The sequence below is a fragment of the Wasmannia auropunctata genome, unplaced genomic scaffold, assembly GCF_000956235.1.
Source record: "Wasmannia auropunctata unplaced genomic scaffold, wasmannia.A_1.0 LD335728.1, whole genome shotgun sequence".
In the NCBI taxonomy this organism is placed as follows: Eukaryota; Metazoa; Arthropoda; class Insecta; order Hymenoptera; family Formicidae; genus Wasmannia; species Wasmannia auropunctata.
Window position 1 is genome coordinate 113,825 of NW_012027162.1, and position 22,756 is coordinate 136,580.

Here is a 22,756-nt window from a genome sequence, read left to right on the forward strand (position 1 = left end):
TTTAAGGTAGTACACTCGCAAATTCCAAAATACTTGAGAATTTCTTGAAATTGAAACTATATGTTATACTAGAAGTCGTTGACATGCTTGTGCAATTAGAACGAGATTGACCATCTCAATACTGAGATATAAGCATTAAAAATTGCATTTTTATACGTGTCGCCTATACAAAGTTGATAAAACTGTCGTGTTTATTTTTGTAGGGCCTAAACTAACATTGAGATTTTAATAAAAAACGAGTACGTGATGAAGGGATATGAAACGGATATTATGAAAAAAATTCATAAATTTCTACCATTTAGTTTGGAAAATAGAGCCTTTTAAAAAATATAATTTTCGATTTTTATTGACATATGGAGGCGAGTGAAGGAGGCGGCCAGTCGAGCTGCATTAGTCTGCGTCTGTCTGAATTAATTTTTTCTGCGTGTGCGTGCGGTCTATGGATAGGCACAACCAAATGTTTTTTCTCACTGGCGGCAATGGGAATACCACCACCGAGCGCGCGAAGAGACCTAACTTTTGGATGGTATTGTCGGGAGTGTACTACCTTAAAAGCCATTATAATCGGAAAATTATAAACTTTCGTACAATGCCTCCGTAAGTCGAATTTTTATATGTTTATCCTCTTTTACACGAATAAGTCGAAAACTCTATAACTCGAAGGATTTTTCTCTTCCCTTGAGATTCGAGTTATCGAGGTTCGACTGTACATATAATATTAAAAATATGTAAGTATAAAAAATATATTTACATAGGAATAGCTGAACCATTTTCCATGTGATATTTACGGTACACGTAAAAGTAAGGTGCAATAGAATAAAAAATTAAACACATGCATTATATAATGTACACAAATGTAATGTAAAGCATGATATAAAATAAACTATAAAGTATTGATTCTAAAACTGGTACAGTAAAAGGGTACAGTAAACAGTAAAAATAAAAAGAAAATGTACAAGAAGCCGGTAGCTCCTTTTACAGCCATCAGATATTTTTGTAGATCCTTAAAAAGCACTGTGCCACAGTGCTTAATGGACGAAATGGCCGTAGGTGGTCGCGCGCGTCCTCGCGACGAGTTGAGGAAAGTTCGCTCGCGGAACGATCGTTTGAAACTTCCAGCTCCGAAGTCGGAGTTCATCATTACGAGAGGGAACGCTCGAAGTCGGCCGTCCCGCCCGCGGCGATCTCGGTCGAAATAAAAGGATTTTCCACGCTCTACCTCTCGGTAATACGCGAATCAGTCCGCTTTGCGTCGAGAGCGAGAATGCGAGAGCCGAGAAGTTCGGGGAGGGAAAAAGGCGCGCGCTCGCCTTTCTCCGAGATCCGAAAGATCTCCTACAATAAAGACGGATGGGAAATTTCCTGAAGGAAGCGCGACGTTTCGTCCGTCCGAAGACCGCGGCGCGACGACCGCTTTATTTATGCGTTTCCTCGTAGCGTCTCGAGTATTTTAATCTTCGCGAGTGCGTTTAACATTTAAACCACCACGCCCAAAAAAATCACACTAACCACAATATCGGTCTGACAGACCGCTATTATGCTTCCGCTAATTTTATAAGTTAATTATAATAGAAATGTATGTTTTCTGAATACCTGTTGATGGGGAAAAGAAAAACTATGTTTTAACGTGAGGGTTAACAAAAAAGTCTTATATACAATAGAATTAAAATATATTTAATGGTGACAAATAAGAAAATTGTTGACAAGTAACGTTTCAATAGCGGTCTGTGAGACCGATAATAGTGATTTAAAGGTTAATTCTATACCACCCATGGCCCGGCCGTGGTGTTCGACCTCTCAGACAAATAAGAGACGCGGCACGTATAGAGATCAGTGGATCTCATTAAAGCGGAGGAAAAAAATGTGCTGCAGACTCGCTCGCGCGGTCGACCGCGCGATAAAGTCGAAAGGTCGATTGCTGAAATCGGAACGATTCCTTATTATGATTGATATACATATTGCAACTACGAAAATGCCTGTTTTCTCTAAATGCGAAATCTCTAAATGCAAATATTAGCACAAATGTCTGAAATGCACGATAAAATCGGTGAACTGGAATATTAAACAAAAAAAAAAAATAAATAATGCAACGTTTGAAAATTGTGAAGAGTTTTTTTTTAACTGCATACGACCAATTTTAGTGTAATCGTTGCAATATTTTATAGAAAACACAACGTTATATATTTAACGTAAAAAATACGAAAGTATGTCGGCGTATAAATCGGAAAATATGTCGATATATTAAGCCATTATATATAGAATTTGCCACAATGTCGAGGCGACAAATTTTTAATGCCGGAAGAATCGTATAATTTAATTTCGCGATGGATGTAAAAGTGGTTTGAAAAGTATCGCAATGAAATGGTAAAGCAAAAATGTCCCGATAAAAGAGTATTATTCATCTCTTCCGATTTCCACACCAGGTTTTCAATTCGGTGTTATACGAATATAGAGTGATTCCAGTAACGATATACTTCTGTACCTATGTAGAATAATGAGAAAAATCGATTTGTGCTAAAAAAATTATATACGATTCCATTAGAAGAAAAATTACAATTGCATTTTGCATCGGTGCATTGTTTAAGAAAAATGTAATCATAGAATGATAGATCATGCTAATAATAAAAGGCGTACATTTTTTTGGTTTATCATTTTTTCTATTTTGACTTAAAAAAGATCTATCCAGTTCAATTACTACCCTGTATTTACTAGAAAGAGAAAATAGTTGAACAATGATTGCTTTTAGAATTCCTCATACAGAGAGCTCAGACTTTTCGTCGAAAAAAAAATCAAAGTTGCGACAATAACCGCGCTATGTAAAATCGTGATGTTTACCCACGAGCGGTGGTCCACCAGTGTTTCGATTAATCAAGCTAGCGTATATTTTTCGGAAAAAAAAAATAAAGAAATAAAACAATAAAACATAGCGTCGGATTTCTTGGGGGTAGAAACAGGGTCGATGGGGGGAATAACCGTGATTGACGAACCTTTCTCCCAGGTAATGCTGGCGATCGGGAAGCCCGCGACGGGGCACTTGATGACGGTCGTCTCGCCGGCCACGGCGGCGTAGTTCCCCATCGCCCGCACATGCGGCAGCCCGTAAATATTGAGCCGCGCGGCGTGATGCGCCCTTGCGACGCGGTTCACCGCCGAGCACCTGTACTCGCCGCCGTCCTCCACCCGCACGGCGCTTATGTTCACGTGGGATATCACGTCGCCGTGCACCGTCACGTACTGGCCTATCATGAATCTGCAAGCAAATCGGTATTTCCCGTTAGCGCCTATCTGCCAAGCGTGCCGGCAACGATTTCGCCGCGCCCACCCCCTCCCGCGGGGTGAGAAAACTAAGTACTCGAGAAAACTACCCCGACCCCGTTCGCGCGCGGGGCGTGAACTCGACGACGTTGTCGACGGCCCGCGCGCTAAGACTCTTTTGTCGTTCGCTAAATTGCACGTCTGGAAGGAATTTTCGAAAGTAATTAGATTTTTTTCAGACCTCTTTTGCCGTTCGTTCAGTTAGACGTCTGAAAAGAATCGTGAGAAATAAATAAACTTTTTAGTATAAAAACGAGTCTTTTAGATTTTTTTTTCTATACGCACAGAGACTTGATACGCTCGATATCTATATTTTAAAACGTAGCATATGAGAATAAACTCAAAGAGAGACTCAAAAAGGGGGTTTTTTCGCCCGTCTTTTGGCTCCTCGATTTTGGGACTGAATTGTGTGCTTCATAATGAGTCATTAATCACAGAAAAGTTTTAGGTTGAGGTGACAATTGTTATAGCTGGAGGGAGGGGAGTCATGTAATACGTATATTGCGTCTCTTTCCGCGAAAACCCGATTTTTTTACGTTCAAAACGTCGCCATGCGTTATTTGTAAAATTCTGCAGAAGTTCATCTTGCCTTCATAGGTTGGATCAACCTTCTTAAAACACCGGATCTCGCAGACCTGTGATAATTCGATAAATAACTTTGATTCTCCCCCCCCCCTCCAGCTCTGATAACAATTGTCATTTCAACTTGAAACTTCTTTGTGATTAATGTCTGATTATAAAGTGCCATTTGACACACATTTCCCAAAATCCTCAAATAACATTTCCCCAAGTCCCAAAATCGAGTGCCCGTTTTTTGGAGCTCTCTTAAAATTCGACAATAAATTTGATTCCCCCCCCTCTTCAGTTCTGATAACAAATGTCACCTAAACTTGAAACTTCTCTGTGATTAATGTCTCATTATATAAGGTACCATTTGGTACACCGTTTAATTCGAAAATCGGGGGCCCAAAAATCGATTTTTTGGATCACTCTTTGTTATCTTGAAAATAAATGCTAGCCATTATTTTTTTGAAACTTAAAATTAAATCGACAACTTGTATTATAGGTTATTATAGGTTATTCTACTTACAAGGGGAAGGCCAGATCAGTGCATCACGAATTCTGATCCCAATTTTTTTTATGAAACTAGAGGCAAAATAAAGATATAGTCTCTGAATGTGGGCCTTAATTTTCGAGTAAGAATTTTTAAAAAATAAATTTAAAATTCAAAAATCATATAGTATCATCCGACGTCTATTAAGCTGACACAGCCACTTTAGCACAATCGAATAAAACATACACAGAAATTTAGTGCTCTTTTGATGCTAATTTGATGCTCAATTCCCGATTTTGATGCTCCAGCCGATTCGTAGAAAACAATGGCTGTGCTAACTTAAGATTTAAGCTAGTACAGCCATTTAAAAAATAAAAAAAATAAAAAAATAGTACATATTCTTTTAGTGCTAATTTGATGCTAATTTGATGCTCAATTTCTGATATTGTTGCTCTACCCCGAATCCTTAAAAACCACCCCTAACTATCCTATCATCAGCACACCTCAAAACGGCAAATTAATTGAATATCTCGATAGATTACGTTTCCCTGATTTTGTTGCTCGCGATTTGCAACAAATCCGATTTTGTTGCTTCACCCCGAACCCTTGAAAACCACCCCTAACTACCCTATCATCAGCACAACTCTTCAAAACTGTAAATTAATTGAATAATTTGACTAGTACTCACACTGAGAAAAAATTTTATTGAGTTTTAAAAATATTTAGATACATAGTAATGTTTAGTTGAAAATTAAACATTACTATGCTAATACAAAATAAATGTTAAAAAATTTTGATGATTATTAAGAATAAATTATACTTTACTTTGTGTAGCTAAATAATTATTGAATCAAGCATTAGATCGAACTATACAAATTTATTTTGTGCAACCAATTTTTTTTCTCAATGCATATATTTATTTTCAATTGTTTTATCTTGCCTACAATGAAAAGTCATTTTGCTCATATATGAGGGCAAGATGATGAAATTGACACGTTCTCAAAAAATTTAAATTTAGAAAAGATCTAATTTATTTATAAACTTTTTGCAGATATTAAGCAAGACTTCAGCTAATCACGAAAAAATATATAAATATATGCATTGAGAAAAAAAATTGGTTGTACGAAATAAATTTGTATAGTTCGATCTAATGCTTGATTCAACAATTATTTAGCTACACAAAGTAAAGTATAATTTATTCTTATTAATCATCAAAATTGTTTAACATTTATTTTGTATTAGCATAGAAATGTTAATTTTCAACTAAACATTACTATGTATCTAAATATTTTTAAAACTCAATAAAATTTTTTCTCAGTGTGGGTACTAGTCAAATTATTCAATTAATTTACAGTTTTGAGGAGTTGTGCTGATGATAGGGTAGTTAGGGGTGGTTTTCAAGGGTTCGGGATGAAGCAACAAAATCAAATTTGTTGCAAATCGCGAGCAACAAAATCAGGGAAACGTAATCTATCGAGATATTCGATTAATTTGCCGTTTTGAAATGTTGTGCTAATGATAGGATAGTTAGGGGTGATTTTCAAGGGTTCGGGGTGAAGCAACAAAATCGAATTTGTTGCAAATCGCGAGCAACAAAATCAGGGAAACGTAATCATCGAGATATTCGATTAATTTGCCGTTTTGAGGTGTTGTGCTGATGATAGGATAGTTAGGGGTGGTTTTCAAGGGTTCGGGGTAGAGCAACAAAATCGGATTTGTTGCAAATCGCGAGCAACAAAATCAGGGAAACGTAATCTATCGAGATATTCGATTAATTTGCCGTTTTGAGGTGTGCTGATGATAGGATAGTTAGGGGTGGTTTTTAAGGGTTCGGGGTAGAGCAACAATATCAGAAATTGAGCATCAAATTAGCATCAAATTAGCACTAAAAGAATATGTACTATTTTTTTATTTTTTTTTATTTTTTTTAATGGCTGTGCTAGCTTAAATCTTAAGTTAGCACAGCCATTGTTTTCTACGAATCGGCTGGAGCATCAAAATCGGGAATTGAGCATCAAATTAGCATCAAAAGAGCACTAAATTTCTGTGTATGTTTTATTCGATTGTGCTAAAGTGGCTGTGTCAGCTTAATAGACGTTATCATCCGAACGTTCGATTGAATAGGCCTTAGTTTTCGAGTAAGAATTTTCGAAAAATAAATTTTTAAATAATAATATTCAATATTTAATAATAAAAAGCGATATCTGTCTTTTACCTAACAACGGTATAGCCCGGTGAGTAAAGGGCTTGATTTCCAATCCGGGAGTATCCATATTCAATTCCTGGATGTTGCAATTTTTTAAATACTTTTTTTTTTCATTTTTTTATTACTTATATTGTAATGTACGATTTTTTTTACATAAAAATATCTTTATTTTGCCTCTAGTTTCACCAAAAAAATTTGAATCAGGATCCGTGATGCACTGACCTGGCCTTCTCCTTGTTAGCACAATTTGAGTTTTAGAATTCTTGCTTAATTAACGAGAGATCTATTTCTCATGCCGGATGTTCCCACATTGCGAGAGGACACTCTCCTCGTAACGATTTCCCCGACAGGATTATTCTTATCGCGACTCGCCGCCGGCGATAATCATCCGCCGGCGAACCGCGGCGGAAACGCGAAAATTATCTCCTCCCCGGTCGCCGGTTATCCTCGACTTATGCGAGCGCCCGGTTAAATCCATCGCTCGAAAATCCGGCCGGCTTTTAAAAACGTCCAGACTGAACAGCGTGATTGGTAATTTTCCTCTCAATTGGTTCAGAGAATCGAAGCCCGCGGGGGCCTATCGAGGCTCACCCGCGGGATCTCACCCTGCCGGATGGAAGCCGCGCTTCCAAACAGCGATTTCCTCGCGATATCTCGCGTAATCTCCTCGGGGTTAATAACCGCGAATAATCTCTCCCGCGTGTGCATCGTCCGTCGATTTTTGCTACCGTAAATCTATCCAGCCGGCGGAAGAGAAGGAGTAAAAAGCCGCGAAGCCGGTGGATCGAGTTTCAGAATACCACGCGCGCGCGCTTCCGTACTTCCTCTCGTCTCTTCCGAGGAGAGACGTTGGCACAAGGAAGTGTCGCTTGTGTCCTACCTGTCGTTTTGCGGAAGAGGAAACCCGTCCAGCGTCCAGGAGAAGTGCGGCGTAGGGTTGCCCATCGCGATGCACTTGAGCGACACCGAGGGACCCGGCTGCATCGTCTGCTCGATGAACTTGTACAGAAGTTGAGGCGCGGCGTCTGGAAATCCAAAATCGATTGTCGAAAAGATTGATTTACTCGTGAAATAAAAAAAGTTGCTATTCAACAAAAGATATAGATTATGAGAACTTTAGCTCAAAACTCGACTATTGAATTGCAGGAAAGGGAATTCAGAGAAACTTTGCGTAAGTTTCTCACTTGAATTGCGATTACAAAATGTGTTACGGACTACTGTGTTAAATTGACTCTCAAGATTAACCTGTTTGGTCCAAATTGAAACGTACTTCTCATTTCCAACTAATTTTAGCTGAATTTCCTCAGCAAAAATGCAAGTATGACTAAAGTCCTACAAGACTTTTAGAAGGTTGACTTAATTACATTCTTAATTATCATCTAATGTTCGGAAAATAAGATTTTAAATCGTCAAAATTTATTTTTCCTTTAATTGAGCTATTTATTTGTGTCTTGGTTGTTATTGAAGTGCAATATTATTACGTTAATTGTATTTAATAAATTTTAACTCTTCTCATTTGATAAATTGGTACTCAATTTTAACTTCTCATTTGATAAATTGATACTCTACTTAATAAATTAGTATTAACGCTTTGTCTATTAATTAATGCTTTCTAAAATATTCTTGATTAATCTGTTTTCGTAGATCGTCATTAATTTTCTTTTGCAATTTTATCATTTAATAATCATATTTAATCGTAGCGTTTTATACGTGTTGACAAAACTTTTAAAGTAACCACCGAACCTGCGACAATAACTGGAGAGGTTGCGAGCGGAAAGAGTGTTTATTTTCACTCGGTGGATTGCGCAACAATATTACCACAGGCAAAACCACATCGGTTGCGCAACCAGTTTGCAGCTGTAGGAATTTGGAATTGCGGCGTGCTTCGCGGAGAGTGCACATCTAAATCTACCCTATACGTAGCGTACGCGCAGTGTCCGCGTATATACACGCGCGCAAACGGGGAATATCCCAGGGAAAATCTCCGTACGATAGTCGGGGATTTTCTTCAAATTGTCGTCGCGCTCGGAGTAAGAGAAGGAGAGAGAATTTTTCAACCCGCTGCAGCTCTCGCTGCGAGCAACAAACCTGTGTCTCTAGACAAATGCGACACCGAGATAGACTGGAAAAATCGCGCAAATACGAGCAACAGGAGAACTTGTATAAAAGTAATTTCAGAGCGACGGCGATAACTTCTCGTTTGCAATCAAATCAATGTCGGAGCTTAATTTTCGAATTTTCGACTTTGAGTCGGTCCAATTCGATTGATCCAAATCGGAGATTTTATGACAGTAAAAGCCATCACACGTACACAAATTTTAGTCGTAATCATAAGGCCGTAAGCAGATTGACCAATCACGATCAAAATTGCGGTCTTACGTTTAAGAATATTTGACTGTGATTGATCAATATGCTTACGACGTTACGATTAAAATTTTTGTAGGTGTGATGGCCTTAACCGGGCCGATCTTTTGGATTATTCCCGTGGTAGGGCTGGTGATTTGCTTCGAAGGCTTCGACATTCAAACTTCGAAGCTTCGAAGATTAAAATCTTCGAATTCTTTCGAGGCTTCGAAGTTTCGAAAAATACATTCGTGCAAATGATAAATTTATCCAGAAAATTTACAAATATTGTAAATAAAAAGAATTAACAATTGAGAACTTAAAACGTCAACACGGTACAAAGCGGATCTTGGTGCTTCCATATAATTTTTTAATGTGAATTTTACAATTTTTCGATTCATGCACGGAATTTTATAGCAATGTTTATCATTTTTCACTTTCTAACAAATTATTTTGATTACTGAACAAAAATTATTTTCAGATCTGTATTTAGCAAAATTTTTAGATATTTCAACAAAATCATTCTTTCTGTGTGTAACACCACATGGCCGCAAATCGCGCGCATCTCCGCAGCTCCGAACCAAGTAGTATGTAATATCACAAATTAAATTGCCAAAGGCAATCTAATAAATCGATGCTTAAAGCATTTATTTAAATCTTGTGAAAATCCTGCACCCTCGCGACATCAAATAGATGCTAACTTGCATCTATACGAATCAGTAAAGAATTTATTGCGAAAAAATTATCACCTCATGTTCTCAGCCAGGAATCGAATCCGGATCTCCACTTTGCCGAACGGGCGTCTTATCTTTAGACCACCGAGGCATGTGATAACATTCATCGCAATAAATAATCTAGTGCGTTTTTAAGCCGCGTAAATTCAAATATATATATGTTTGAGCGAAACGTATTATCTAGACAACGTATAAATAAAAAGAATTAATATATATACGAAATTATTCCTAAAAAATTTGAAAGTATCATAACTTGAAAAATTACAAATTAATAATTAAACTTGATACATGTGTAAATAAGAAAAGATAATGATCAGTAAAACAATTAAGAAAATTCAAATTTTTTATGTATTTTTCAAAACTTCGAAGCTTCAAAGCTTCGAAGGCACCTTAAACTTCGAAGCTTCGAATATTAAAAATAGGTAAAAAGTAACAGCCCCAGTCCGTGGCGGGTGGTCCGCCGCGAGCTGACTCTCGCGGAGAATGCGAGTCAGCTTCCGCCGGAATGTCGGAGTGCCGCCTAAATCAGGTGTGCATGCTGCAGCGCTGCAGCGCATACGCGCGTCTGTGCAGCACGCAGGGGGAGATAGCAGATAGCGCGGGGAGGCCCGTCTACGGCGGTCATCGCCGTGGAAATGGCCCTGGATCGCCGCAAGGCGGCGGCGGCGGTGGCGGGCACGACGCGGGGGGGTATTATGCACGCAACATTTACATGACAACCCCAACGGTGCGCGCGGGCGGAACTATCGATCTGCGGTTTGACGCCTGAACTCTCGGAGTGCCGCCCGGTGAATTAACCCCAAATTATAGAGTCGACAGTAACCCCGAGCGCGCGCGGACAAACGGGATGGCGGTGGCGCGGCCCCGGGGTCGAGTTGATTCGAGAAACGGCTGTTTTGCCCGCGGCGTAAATCAGAATATCCCCTTGCTGTGTACGCATCGCGCGTGCCACGCCCCGCGTTCTCGGGCCTCGCGTATCCACTGCCCCGTGAATCCCACGTCATTTGTCGATGATGACAAGCCTCAACCGATCGACCGACTTGCGTTTTCGTCGTATGAACGTGATGAAACGTGTACCATCCGAAAATCGGTCGACGAACCGAATTCGCGGATCGAGCCATGTTGATGATCGAGTCTTGTCTGAATTAATTTCCAAATTCCTGCATTATTGGATTTAAACATACTGAAGCAGTCAGAATTATCAGTGATTTTTTTAAATAAAAAAAACATACATTTTCTGATATTTTCTGTGATTTTTGTTACCACATGTAAATGATAAAATTGGTTAATTTATTTTCCCTCGAATTTTTTTCAAAAATACATGTACAGTATATTTAAATATTAAAAACAGAGATATATATATGTTTCTATTGGAATAGACAGGTAATTCTCATTCAGCTAATTCGAGTTAAGCTGATGGCAGAGAATGAGAAGTAATCCGTACACGGAAAGAACGATTTTGTTGAAAGGTCAACAAAATCTAAAGATTTTGCTAAAAACAGATCTGAAAATAATTTTTTGTTGAATCATCAAAATAATTTGTTGGAATGTTAAAACTGATAAGCATTGCTATAAAACGTTTTGATATTCTAGCAATCACTTTGACTTTTGCACAAAATTATTTTGATTATTGAACAAAAATTATTTTCAGATCTGGATTCAGCAAAATTATTCTTTCCGTGTAGTCAAGAATGTAAGGAAAGCCAGAGAAAAACGTATACATAACCGTATAGACTTTCGTATATAGACTTATATACGTTTATAGCTTTCTCTCTGTCTTATTCTACGGCAGACGTAAACGCTAAAGTCTTGTTTTCTGCCATACAGTCCTTACTGAGAGTTGACTGAGATAAACTTGGAGACAGATCGATTCTCTTGACAACAAAGTTGTTGATCGTTTTGTCAACGAGATGTTGATGATTTGAATATAGTTGTTGCTCATTCCATATTTCTTTGAATATCTGAGAGCGATATGATATCATTAGATGATCTGGCAAAGCGACTTTTGTAAGGCCTTGCAATATAAAAAAAGGTGAAAGCTTTAAGAAATAACAAATTCAGGATGAATTTAGGCTTAAATGAAATAAATCAATGAATATAAAAGAAGCCAATATAAGCCGACACAAGATGTAAGTGTGTTTAAATAAAATATATACCTACAATCAATCGATACAAAATTAGAGCGCAAACGTTTCGACTCTTATCGAGTCATCCTCAGTACAAAATAAATCGCGAAAAATTCGGTAAAATAATCCATTGAAATGTGAGAGTCAATCGTGTGATAGTCAAATTATTATCTAGTCCAAATTTATAATCAAAGAAATTTATAAGCTAAGAAATAAATATTATAAGAAATAGGGCGAGCAAGCATTTAAAGATTATGTGGAATTAATGTATAAACAGATAAATCAAATACAATTGGTTAACTGATTGTCCAGGTAAATGATATCTTGATTACCTTAAAATCTTTATGATTCTTATAATGATTTATTAATTTATTCCCGATGTTTCTTTTAATTCATAAAAATAAATAAAAATCATTTTATATGTTCTGTACAGGGTTGGGTAGTGCTAGTTAAAAAGATAAAAGTTAAGTTAAATAGTTAAAAAGTTAAGTAATTTAAACTTAACTTAGTTACATTTTAGGCTCTTAACTTTTAACTTAATTTAGTTACATTTTATTGGTAACTATTAACTTTTGATTTAACTTTCTTGAAGTTATATATTTTTAGTACTTCTTGTAAACCCAAAATAAAATACATGTCTTAGTGTCTTCAAACTCAAATTTGAGAACACACATCAAGGCAATTATAATAATTTAATAAATACTCTGGCCGCGGGAAGGAATCACTGTTCGCGGATCTTCTGTGCATTAAATCACGTTGGAAGAAGTCCTTCGAAATCGGTCCTCTTTCCGCGGCTCAACAGAAATAAGTATAACAAATATATTTATTTAGAAACTTTATTTAGAAACCCTAAAATTATAAAATGAAAAAAATTTAACTTTAATTTTTCAATTATTTTTTTTATTAACTTAACTTTTAACTCAGTTAATTTTATTATGGACTAATTTGTATCTTAACTAAGTTAAATTTTTAGACTGTTAACTTTAACTTAACTTAGTTAAAAAAAAAATATTAACTTACCCAACTCTGATTCTGTATAATCTATAGGAGTCTCTTCTCTAAATATATAATATTGCTTGAAGTATACAAATTAGATTAGAATACTAAAAATAGTCAGTTATCTTTTGTATCCCCTGGTTTAACTTGAATGTATTAATAAAATCACATTTAAGTTTGAACAATGTCAATCGTCGATAGTTCCAGTATCGAATTCCCAAAACGGGATGAACGGGACAAGACAAGGGCTTAAGTAATTTTCGGAGGGACTTGAAACACGTGAGAGGTGTCACAGTTCAATTTCGTGACAGTTTGACACGTCTTTCCATTTGACACGCACTCTTCGGTCCCATTAATTTGTGAAGGACGTAGCGCAGAGGTGGTAAAATGACACAAAGTTAAGTACATAATTAATACACATAATGACGATTATTGAACTTCTCCCGTGAACTCAATTTTCGGACCTATAGTTCCATCCAGGCAAAAGACGCCGACCTATTTCCGGGAAAGCTCTTCATTTACGCTCGCGTTTATAACTCGCGAACTATTAAAGAGCCCAGGCATTTTCATTAAAGGCTAATCAACTTCAAACTGGTCAAAGAACCTGTCATTGAAATTAAGCTTCGTCCCGGAGCGCATCACTCCCGCGGCGCTTCCATTCTTCTTCGGGTGGAACAGCAAACGAGCTTCCCACTCCTATTGCCCGCTCTGTCGATACGCGCGCGCGAAACGTTTCCATTAGTTTTCCGCGCGCGGATTATATACGGTCGATCGTATGTATCGCTTTCATTGCGCGGCGGCGGATCGGTATAATCCTCGACAGATTTGGCAGGGGACGAGTGTGGGGCGACCCGACGAACGACATCGTCGACGATTTCGCCATCGACATATATCGTGCGCGCGACTTCGTCGCGAGCGATTACACTCCATGGGCCTGGGCTATTACACGTCCACGGCTTTGTGTCATTAATGCATGCAAACAATGCGCCCGCGCACGCTGCCTGCATGCAATTCATTGAGACCGATGATTCCGCATCGCCACGTTATTTACCCCGACTGCGCGCCGATTCGATGGCGCGCGCCGTCGACAAAGTGGAAGTTTGCCAGAACTCGGGGCCGGAAAATAATTTAACGCTCCGCGTGGCCGCGGTCCCCCGATCTCTCTCTGTGTTTAATATCGCGTTATCGCGAAATTCACGAGCGCGTGAAGAGCGGGCGAAAGTATCATTAAAATCTCGCCGATGGGATTGCGTTGAGGCGCCTGGTGACAGTCAATTAAATTGGAAATGAAATTTAAAAAAAAAAAAGAGTACACGACTGTCTGAATCTGAAATTCGTTCGCACCCGTGAAATAAATTGATTACGCAAAACTGGTAATTAGTGACAAAAGTTTCCAACTGACAAAATCAGGATTATAAATTCACGCGGGGAATCATTTTAATTTATATATAGCTTATACACGACGAACTGAAGCAAAACATATCACCCGCAATATGAGCGCAGAGAGGTGTGTTGGATTCGCGGGAATCGTCCGGGAGCGTTCCGTACGATACACGGAAAGAAGGATTTTGTTGAAAGACCTAAAAATTTTGCTAAATACATATCTGAAAATAATTCTTATTTAATCATCAAAATAATTTGTTGGAAAGTTAAAAATGATAAGTATTACTATAAAACGTTTTAATATTCTAGCAATCATTGTGACTGCTCCAACAAAATTATTTTGATTATTGAACAAAAATTATGTTCAGATCTGGATCCAGCAAAACTGTTCTTTCTGTGCACGGAAAAAACGATTTTGTTGAAAGGTCTAAAAATTTTGCTAAAAACAAATCTGAAAATAATTTTTTATTAAATCATAAAAACAATTTGTTGGAAAAACTGATAAGTATTACTATAAAACGTTTTGATATTCTAGCAATTATTTTGACTTTTGCACAAAATAATTTTGATTATTGAACAAAAATTATTTTCAGATCAGGATTCAGCAAAATTGTTCTTTCTGTGGAATACGTATTGTACAATACGATACTCCGTTTCTCTAATCTAGCAAGACACAGGGAATCGCTATATATACATATAATCCGGGATTAGTTAACCCCCCCGGACTATCGGTGCGCAACTTAACCCGGGACCCCTATTACATCAACGTCGCTTAGTACTAACCGCGATTTAAAGCCGCGCCCTCTGCACTCGCGGCCGCCCGCGATCCAGAAAGAGACGGGAAATCGTTAAGTGGAATTAATTAACCCAGATTGTCGACGCGCCGCAACGCTGCGGGTGAGGCGATGGTGATGGCACGCCTTGCGAGCGACTACGATTCTTCGTTATTATTATTAGTTTCTTTTAAGAGACTAAAAGCGCCCCGTGAAACCTTTTACGAAGGCTGACTCGCTCGCTCTCGCGCGCGCGATTTTACCCCTTAATCGAATGGTGCAGCAGTTGGTACCGATTAAGGCGCCCGGAGGCGATAAAGTGATGGAGAGGGTTCGACTCGATATAGCAGTCGATATGCAATTTCAGTTAAGCGTTCTACCGAAGCTGGAAAAATGTCAGCGACCCGTCTTCGAGTTTCATCTTAAGATCATACCCTTGATTCAAGAAAATTCATTTTTTTTTTAATTAGATAAAAAATGAACCGGCAGGAACGACACGATTTCTAATTTATGCGAACGCGAGTCAAGATCGATCGACAGAAATTACAATCGCGGCGGCAGTTTTGACTATATAAATATATGTACTGATAGTGATTAACTTTATACGTGTCGCCAAGCTGGAAAATGTACACTGGAAAGAACAATTTTGCTGAATCTAGATCTGGAAAATAATTTTTGTTCAATAATCAAAATAATTTTGTGCAAAAGTCAAAATGATTGTTATTAGAATATTAGAAAACGTTTTATAGCAATGTTTATCAGTTTTAATATTCCAACAAATTATTTTGATAATTCAACAAAAAATTATTTTCAGATCTGTTTTTAGCCAAATTTTTAGACCTTTCAACAAAATCATTCTTTCCGTGTAGTCTCCACCTCAGTCATTTTCTGCGAGAAGTGGGGAGACTCCTATAAAATCAGCGTGTTTATGATGTGTAAAGGAAAGGTGCTGAGTATGTTTTTAATTCCTCTCCATCGATTTGAGGTTTTTTCCGACTCCCTGTCAATTCTCAACATAACGTTTGATACATTTTGATACATTTGACATTTTTTTTTACTGACTCCACGGAAAGAACGATTTTGTTGAAAGATCTAAAAATTTTGCTAAAACCAGATCTGAAAATGAATTCTCGTTGAGTCATCAAAAAATTTTGTTGGAATGTTAAAAATTATAAGCATTACTATAAAACGTTTTGATATTCAAGCAATTATTTTGACTTTCCCCACAAAATTATTTTGATTATTGAACAAAAATTATTTTCAGATCTGGATCCAGCAAGATTGTTCTTTCCGTGCGGGGGTGGAGCCTGAAAATCGAAGTTCGATACCTCAACCAACTTCAGCTCGGCGACACCGAGCACATGTCTTTTATACGATGGTAAAAGTGGCAGGACTAGCAGTCCATACTTATATAATCGAAGGACGGCTGGGGGCTTTCGTTCTTAGCGGCGATGATTCGGCTTTACGGTTCTCATTTTTGAAGCCCGTGCTCAAAAGTGCCTATTTCGTCGCGAACCAGCAGCTCTCCACGTAGTTTTACCGGCGCGTATGGTAGTTCCATCGTGCAAGTTCCTTTGTTCGATCGAACGAAAATCGTAAAAACACCGAGGATTTCTTCCCTCTCGCGGTACGATATATTTTTCCTACTTCCTCCAGCCCTCTCAGTTTTTGTACGCGCGGTTTACGATCATTATGGAACCTGGCCTCTTTGATTCTCTCCTTTTGTTACGTAAGAGGATTATACCGTGGGGCCGTCCAATTATTCCGTATTTCGCGTCGACGACGACGACGACGACGACGACGATGACGACGACGACGACGACGACGACGACACACGCGCCGCGCGCACAAATCGCATTAAACGTGCACGCAAATTGCTCAGAAAGGCATCTATATCGCGCGCGTGGCATCAACGGGGCGCGACGGAGTTTCTCATCGAGAGACGAACAAGTTCGCGCGAAAGTCGCGCGTTTCGCAACCTCGAACAGATACGACACTCTTGAATAAATATGTTCGCGCGAGAGGTCGGCGCGACTCTCACACGGCCCGCGAATTCACATCGCATCTGAAATAAATTATTTTCGCCCTTCTCGCGAGGAAAAAGGATAAAAAAAAGGATCGAAAAAAGCCGGGTGACTGCGTTGCCGCTAAAGCACGATCCCGTCGTTTTATCTCGCCGCGTCCCACTTTTCCAATGCCGCCGGCAGCTTTTTCACCGGGATATCGTTTAATTGCGATAAAAACGATCAGTGGAATTTTCATATGTTCCATTTCCGAGCAGGGTGAGATATTTCGAGAATTTCGTTTCTGGGCGTTCTTTATATGTATATACGCGATGCTCTAAATGTATTAAACGTAACTGTGAAAATTATCTGATTTGGACGGATTGTTCGTTAATGTATAAGCTATTCGTTGCTCTCTAAATCTGAATCAGTGGAAAAGCACTGAAAAATCACTGATTGAGTCAGTATCTATAATCTAACTATAAGTTCACTAATGATCTATAATTAAACTATTATAATATTAATTACAATTTCACTGATTACCGCAATGAAATACTTGGGACTGAGGCATTCAATGAATAACCATTGATCATCAGTGACTATGCATTGATTCAGATTTAGAGAGCATATTGAGAAAATTGAAGAAATCATTAATATATGATATCCTCTCAAAACTTCATTATCGACATAGAAGTAAGATACTCACTTAAAGTAAAAGATTTACAATTCGTCAAAGAAGTTTTGACGTTCGCCTTCAACCTTTCTCTCTTCTCTTTCAAAATTTAACTACGCGATAGTCCAATGTCGAAAAATCCAAAAGTAAGTTTCCCTTTTTCTTTTTCCCCTAAGAAACGACCCTCGGGTACCTCGGGAAGTTTTGTTTGGGTATGTCGACAATACATTGCTGATGGTGTGATGGGGAAGCGGCCTCGCAGTCGACAATACACTCTTAATCATGTATCGCCTAGTACCTCCAAATTCGAGGTATTCTTCATGGAAATAACATTTCGAATTACATACTAAAAGGAGATACGTTCGCGGAACATTAGCACGAGGTACGGAATATACGAGATAATAATAAATTTGGTTGATACAATTGGAGGTACTGCTCTTCTGCTGCTTCTGCATTCTATAACAGGTAATACATCTGAATTCGCGGTACTTTGCTCTTGAAGGTATAAGACTCCCGAGTTCGTATCTCGTGTATACATATAATACGGGATACAAAATGTTACGTATGTTATACCTCATATTTATAAATACGAGGCACTCAGCAGTAAAAATGTACCGCCAGTATTTGGCAAGTCCTTGATCAAATAACAAGACACTTGATTAAAGAGAGAGAAGAGAAGAAAAAAAAAGATTTCGTGTATCTCCAATTTTTGGCGGTACGTATTTAAGGGGTATACTTATATCCCTCGTAATTACGTAGGGTTTATATTTTAACGTGTACTTCCAATTTTTGGCGATACATGATTAAGAGTGCACTGTTAAATCTGTAGTGTCAAATTGAACCTTATTTAAGTCGCCACTACTCCTACTTAACAAATAGTTATTTTTAACTAAAACATAGTTATTTTTAAATAAAATAATGAAATTTAACCCAAATTTGGGTTAAATTTGAACTGTTTTAAATTATTTAACTCCATTGTTTTAGTAAAAAATAACTATTTATTAAGTAGGAACATTGGCGACTTAAATAAGGTTCAGTTTAACACTGTAGATTTAACAGTGTGTTTGCTCCCTGTAGCCATGGAGACATTAATGCTTAGCGTTTTCGAGTGCGGGTGATCATTTGAGTTTGACGACAAAAAATAAAAGTGCACCGGAAAGTCCATCGCCAATTAATTGAAGCTTATGGAAAAAAACGCTCTCCTCTCTCTCTCTCTCCCCTGCTTCTTTCTACGGGTACCGTGTACCGCTAAACGTACTAATGCATCCTCTCGGAATAAAAGACTGACGGTCCATCATGCGCCACTGACTTATACTATCCTATTTCGGCTATAATCAGACGTAGGGAGAGTCTTGGAAAATTAGTTATTGTGGATAGCGTCGAAGGCAAGAGAGCACGAAGTCGATCTCTTCAACTAGATAGGACAAATTGAAAAAAAAAAATTGACAAACAAAAACGAGCAAATGAGAGTTAAGCGCAGTTATTGAGGCGCAAATTATCTCTTTAATAGTAATGAGATTTTACATACAAATTAAAAAATTAAGTATCCAAACATTTCGACTCCTCTTCGAGCCATCATCAGTGTGTCTTTGTCAAAATACATCAGAAACTCAATGCGGGAGTCAGTCAAAGTATGAATAAATTCGAGTGTATATTCCACGTTGGTTACGATGCCACGTGGTGAATATGAAGAAAAATGCTCGCAAGGAGTTGTAAAATACAGTAAGATAAAACAGGGATCAAATCGTGGTCGATATACAATAATTGTTAAATAAAATACATCATTAATAAAGAAACTAAATTACGCAACAAAGACCTCTTCCATTCGTAAATAACGATGTTATTCCTTCAATCGTCAAACTGAAAATGAAGAAAGAAAATAAGACATCTAAATTTTATACTGCGATAAGAATAGCTGACAGAAATCGGTGGAATTCCAGGCGCTCCCATGTGATCGCATAAAAAATGGAGACCACGATCTTCAATCCTGATGAACCGATCAGAGAGAGAGAGAGAGAGAGAGAGAGAGAGAGAGAGAGAGAGAGAGAGAATGCATGAGCATTTAAATAATTCGTTGTTGATGCTCAAGATTTTTGGAAAGTCTTCCATTCCGTTGCTCGTCGTGCACATCTGTGCGCCTTTTCAAAAATCACAATGTTGCCAGCACAAACAAAAGTTTCTCAGGCTCGAGGAATCCGTTTCAGAATCGTTTCTTGGGAGAGTTGAGAGAAAAAGTAATAGGGAGACCTCTTAACTGACCCTCGTAGTAGAATAGAAGTTTGGAGAGCGCAAGTGGAGGAGTTTTCGGAGATTTGGGGGAGAGGATCACTACGCAGTTTTAAATACGCTATACAAATTCTCCTTGTTCCGCCAATATCAGCCTTGGCTTTATATATATATATATATATATATATCAGCCGAGCATCTTCATTTATAATCCTTTTAATCCAAACGAGCCGGAGACGGCGGGAACTAATGTGAAGGTCCGTGGGCTCGCATTCGTTCTCGCTCGCTTCGTGCGCGCAGGCATCTTAAGACGGTTGAGAAAGCGACAGCGGTCGTTTAAGGTAATGGATTATGTCGCGCGGAAAACGCCGCCCGTCGTCTCAGCCGTTTTAAAGGCGACAACGACGACGAGAAGACGGAGACGACGACGGAAGACGACGACGACGACGACGGCGGCGGAATATTCGTCCAGTCGCCATTCGTCTCCGCTCGCGCGTCTTCGTTCGCGAAGCGCGCGCGATACTCGCTCGCGCTCCCATTTCGCCGGCCATCCTCCCCCTTCCATTCTCTCTACGGCCGACCGACCCCCTGACTAAGACAAATGGCACGTATTTATTTCGCGGCACGCCGGCGGGCCAGTGGATTTCTCCTTTCTCCATTATGCATCGCCCTCGTTAAGCATTTCTCCGCTTTTTCTTTCCCTTTCAACCCCTCTCCCTCCCTCCCACCCCCCTTTTTGTACCCGAGGCCACGTTTCTTCGCCTCGCTCCCGTCAATCTCTCCGGCCGCGGTCGGGGGTTCTCCAAGCTCTCGCGCCCTCATTTTCCGTTCGTCGATTCGTACGTGAATTTACTGGCACAACACGTCGATATTCGTTTCACGAGAAACGTTTGAACCCTAGGAACAATCGACTCGCAGTGGCAATTGTACCTATTGAACGAGAACTTAGCTAACAACGGAGCCAGGAGAGAAACGATACACGTACGTCTCCCGAAACTCCCTGCCTCCAATTTCTTTCGGATATGGGAAATTTTGAACTTGGGCGGCAATTTCGGTACTTAATCCGTGGAGATTTTCCTGATTCTCAAGATAAACAGTATCCTTTTCGCAACAATTAGTTCAGGTAGCATAAAAGAAATAAAGAAATAATTGAAATAAATTGATAATTTATCGTTTAGCTGCGACTGTACTTCGACATAAATTGACTAATCGTTATCCTTCCGTGCTCCTCGTCGTATATTCGCGCGTAATTGAATAATAATAGCTTAATTGGTGTGCCGTGAATGAACGTCACCCATAATTAAAAATACGTTCGCCGTTTAGTAGCGGTAATAAGACGGCTTCCGAGGCATCTATGTGCTCAACGGAGCTTTGTAGAGCGACCAGTAAAAGCTGCAAAAGGTCGCAAAAAGAGGAGGCGAGGAGACAAAACTTTGGCAATAGAGTCTTCCATCGTCGGTTAATGGTGTACCGGTTAATAGCCTTAATTTAGCCTTATTATTTCCTGGAAGGGAACTTTCATAAAACTTTGGCGAAGTTGCGCGGCAGCTCGCTCGCATTCACGCTAATCCATCCCGACGTGCTCGCGCGTGTAGTGTTTTAAATACACTACAATACAACTACAATATCGCGGCCTACAATATCTCGAGAATATCCCCCGACTTTTGTGTCTCGAGCGAAAGGCAGAGATTCGAAGAAGATTATTAGAAATTGAGTTATATAGAAATAAAGTAACTGTCCCTATTAGTGTGCTTTTATATTTAAATAAGTAATAAAAATAAATACACAAAGTATTTTTTTTTATAAAGTACAAATAAATAGACAAAGTATTTTTTTTTAAGTTAATACTTTAACTTAATAAAAAAATACTTTGTCTAAATATTTGCTCCAGTTTATTTTTATGACTTATTTAAATATAAAAGCACACCAATAGGGACAATTACCCTAAAATATAAACGATTGAACATATTGCATTCGCGTACGTAATCAGAATATCTTAGTTATTCAATTAGCAAAGATCAAAATTTACTTAGCATGCATTAAGTTCAAGTATTTAATGAGTTTTAATTCTACTTATGGTAAAATGTATCATAATTCAATATAGATCAGAAGCTTGCAGTAACATTGTTGTAACGTTGCAACATTGCATATTGCAATGCAATGTTGTAGAGATATTGCAAAGATTCTTTTTTGCAAATTTTTATTCATTATTCAGCAATGTTGTAACAACATTTCAAAAATATAATGAAATATAACGTCCTCCGAGGTTGGTTGCGAGTAATACGCGGCATCGCCACTGAATGGACACGGAAGAGTTCTACTTTTTGTAAATAAAAAACTAAAAGAGAATCACAAAAAATGGAATAAAAGGCGCAGTATTATGAAACTTTTCACCCACATTCTAATGGAATATACCTTGAAAAGCCGAGTCTCCAAAGGGTTCAAAGATGAACATAAACAAAATGTATTTTGAAAGTACAATTTTTTGTTCTTTTGTGTGAGAATTAATTGAAGAAGTGTATATGATATATATATTTCTGGGAGATATACATGGTCTGTCCCAAAAGTAATGAGACTAATATTTTTGAAGCCTCAATCAAAATTGCCGGGTTGTAGATCAGGGCTTTTGGTGCGGGATGTTAGATATACAATCTGACCCTTCTCAGTTGTCTCCAAGACTTTCTAGCAGTCAATACATCGGCAAAGTGTGTTGTAATTTTTGTGTCTTATCACGGGCGAAAATTCAAGACAGACTGTGCTGTATTTTGAGCAGCGTTAGGTATGTGATCAAATTTTGAAGACAAAGCAGCATCTCCAACATTTCAGAACAAGATTTTCCCAGTTTCACGCAGAATTTGATCGCTGCTTGAGACTGCTGAATTTTCACCCGTGGCAAGATACTTTACTGACGGTATCGAAAGGCT

At 38.5% G+C, this 22,756-nt stretch overlaps 1 protein-coding gene across 1 annotated transcript in view; it reads right to left on the reverse strand.

Annotated features, from left to right (window-relative positions):
• The window catches only part of LOC105456293 (Down syndrome cell adhesion molecule-like protein Dscam2), a 78,207-nt gene that overhangs the window by 42,772 nt on the left and 12,679 nt on the right, over positions 1-22,756 (reverse strand). Inside the window, exons 3-4 of the mRNA XM_011700240.1 lie at positions 7,456-7,600; positions 2,988-3,250 (exon numbers count right to left, since the gene is read on the reverse strand). Of these exons, the coding sequence (XP_011698542.1) occupies positions 2,988-3,250; positions 7,456-7,600 (408 nt within the window). The remainder of the gene's footprint in view (positions 1-2,987; positions 3,251-7,455; positions 7,601-22,756) is intronic.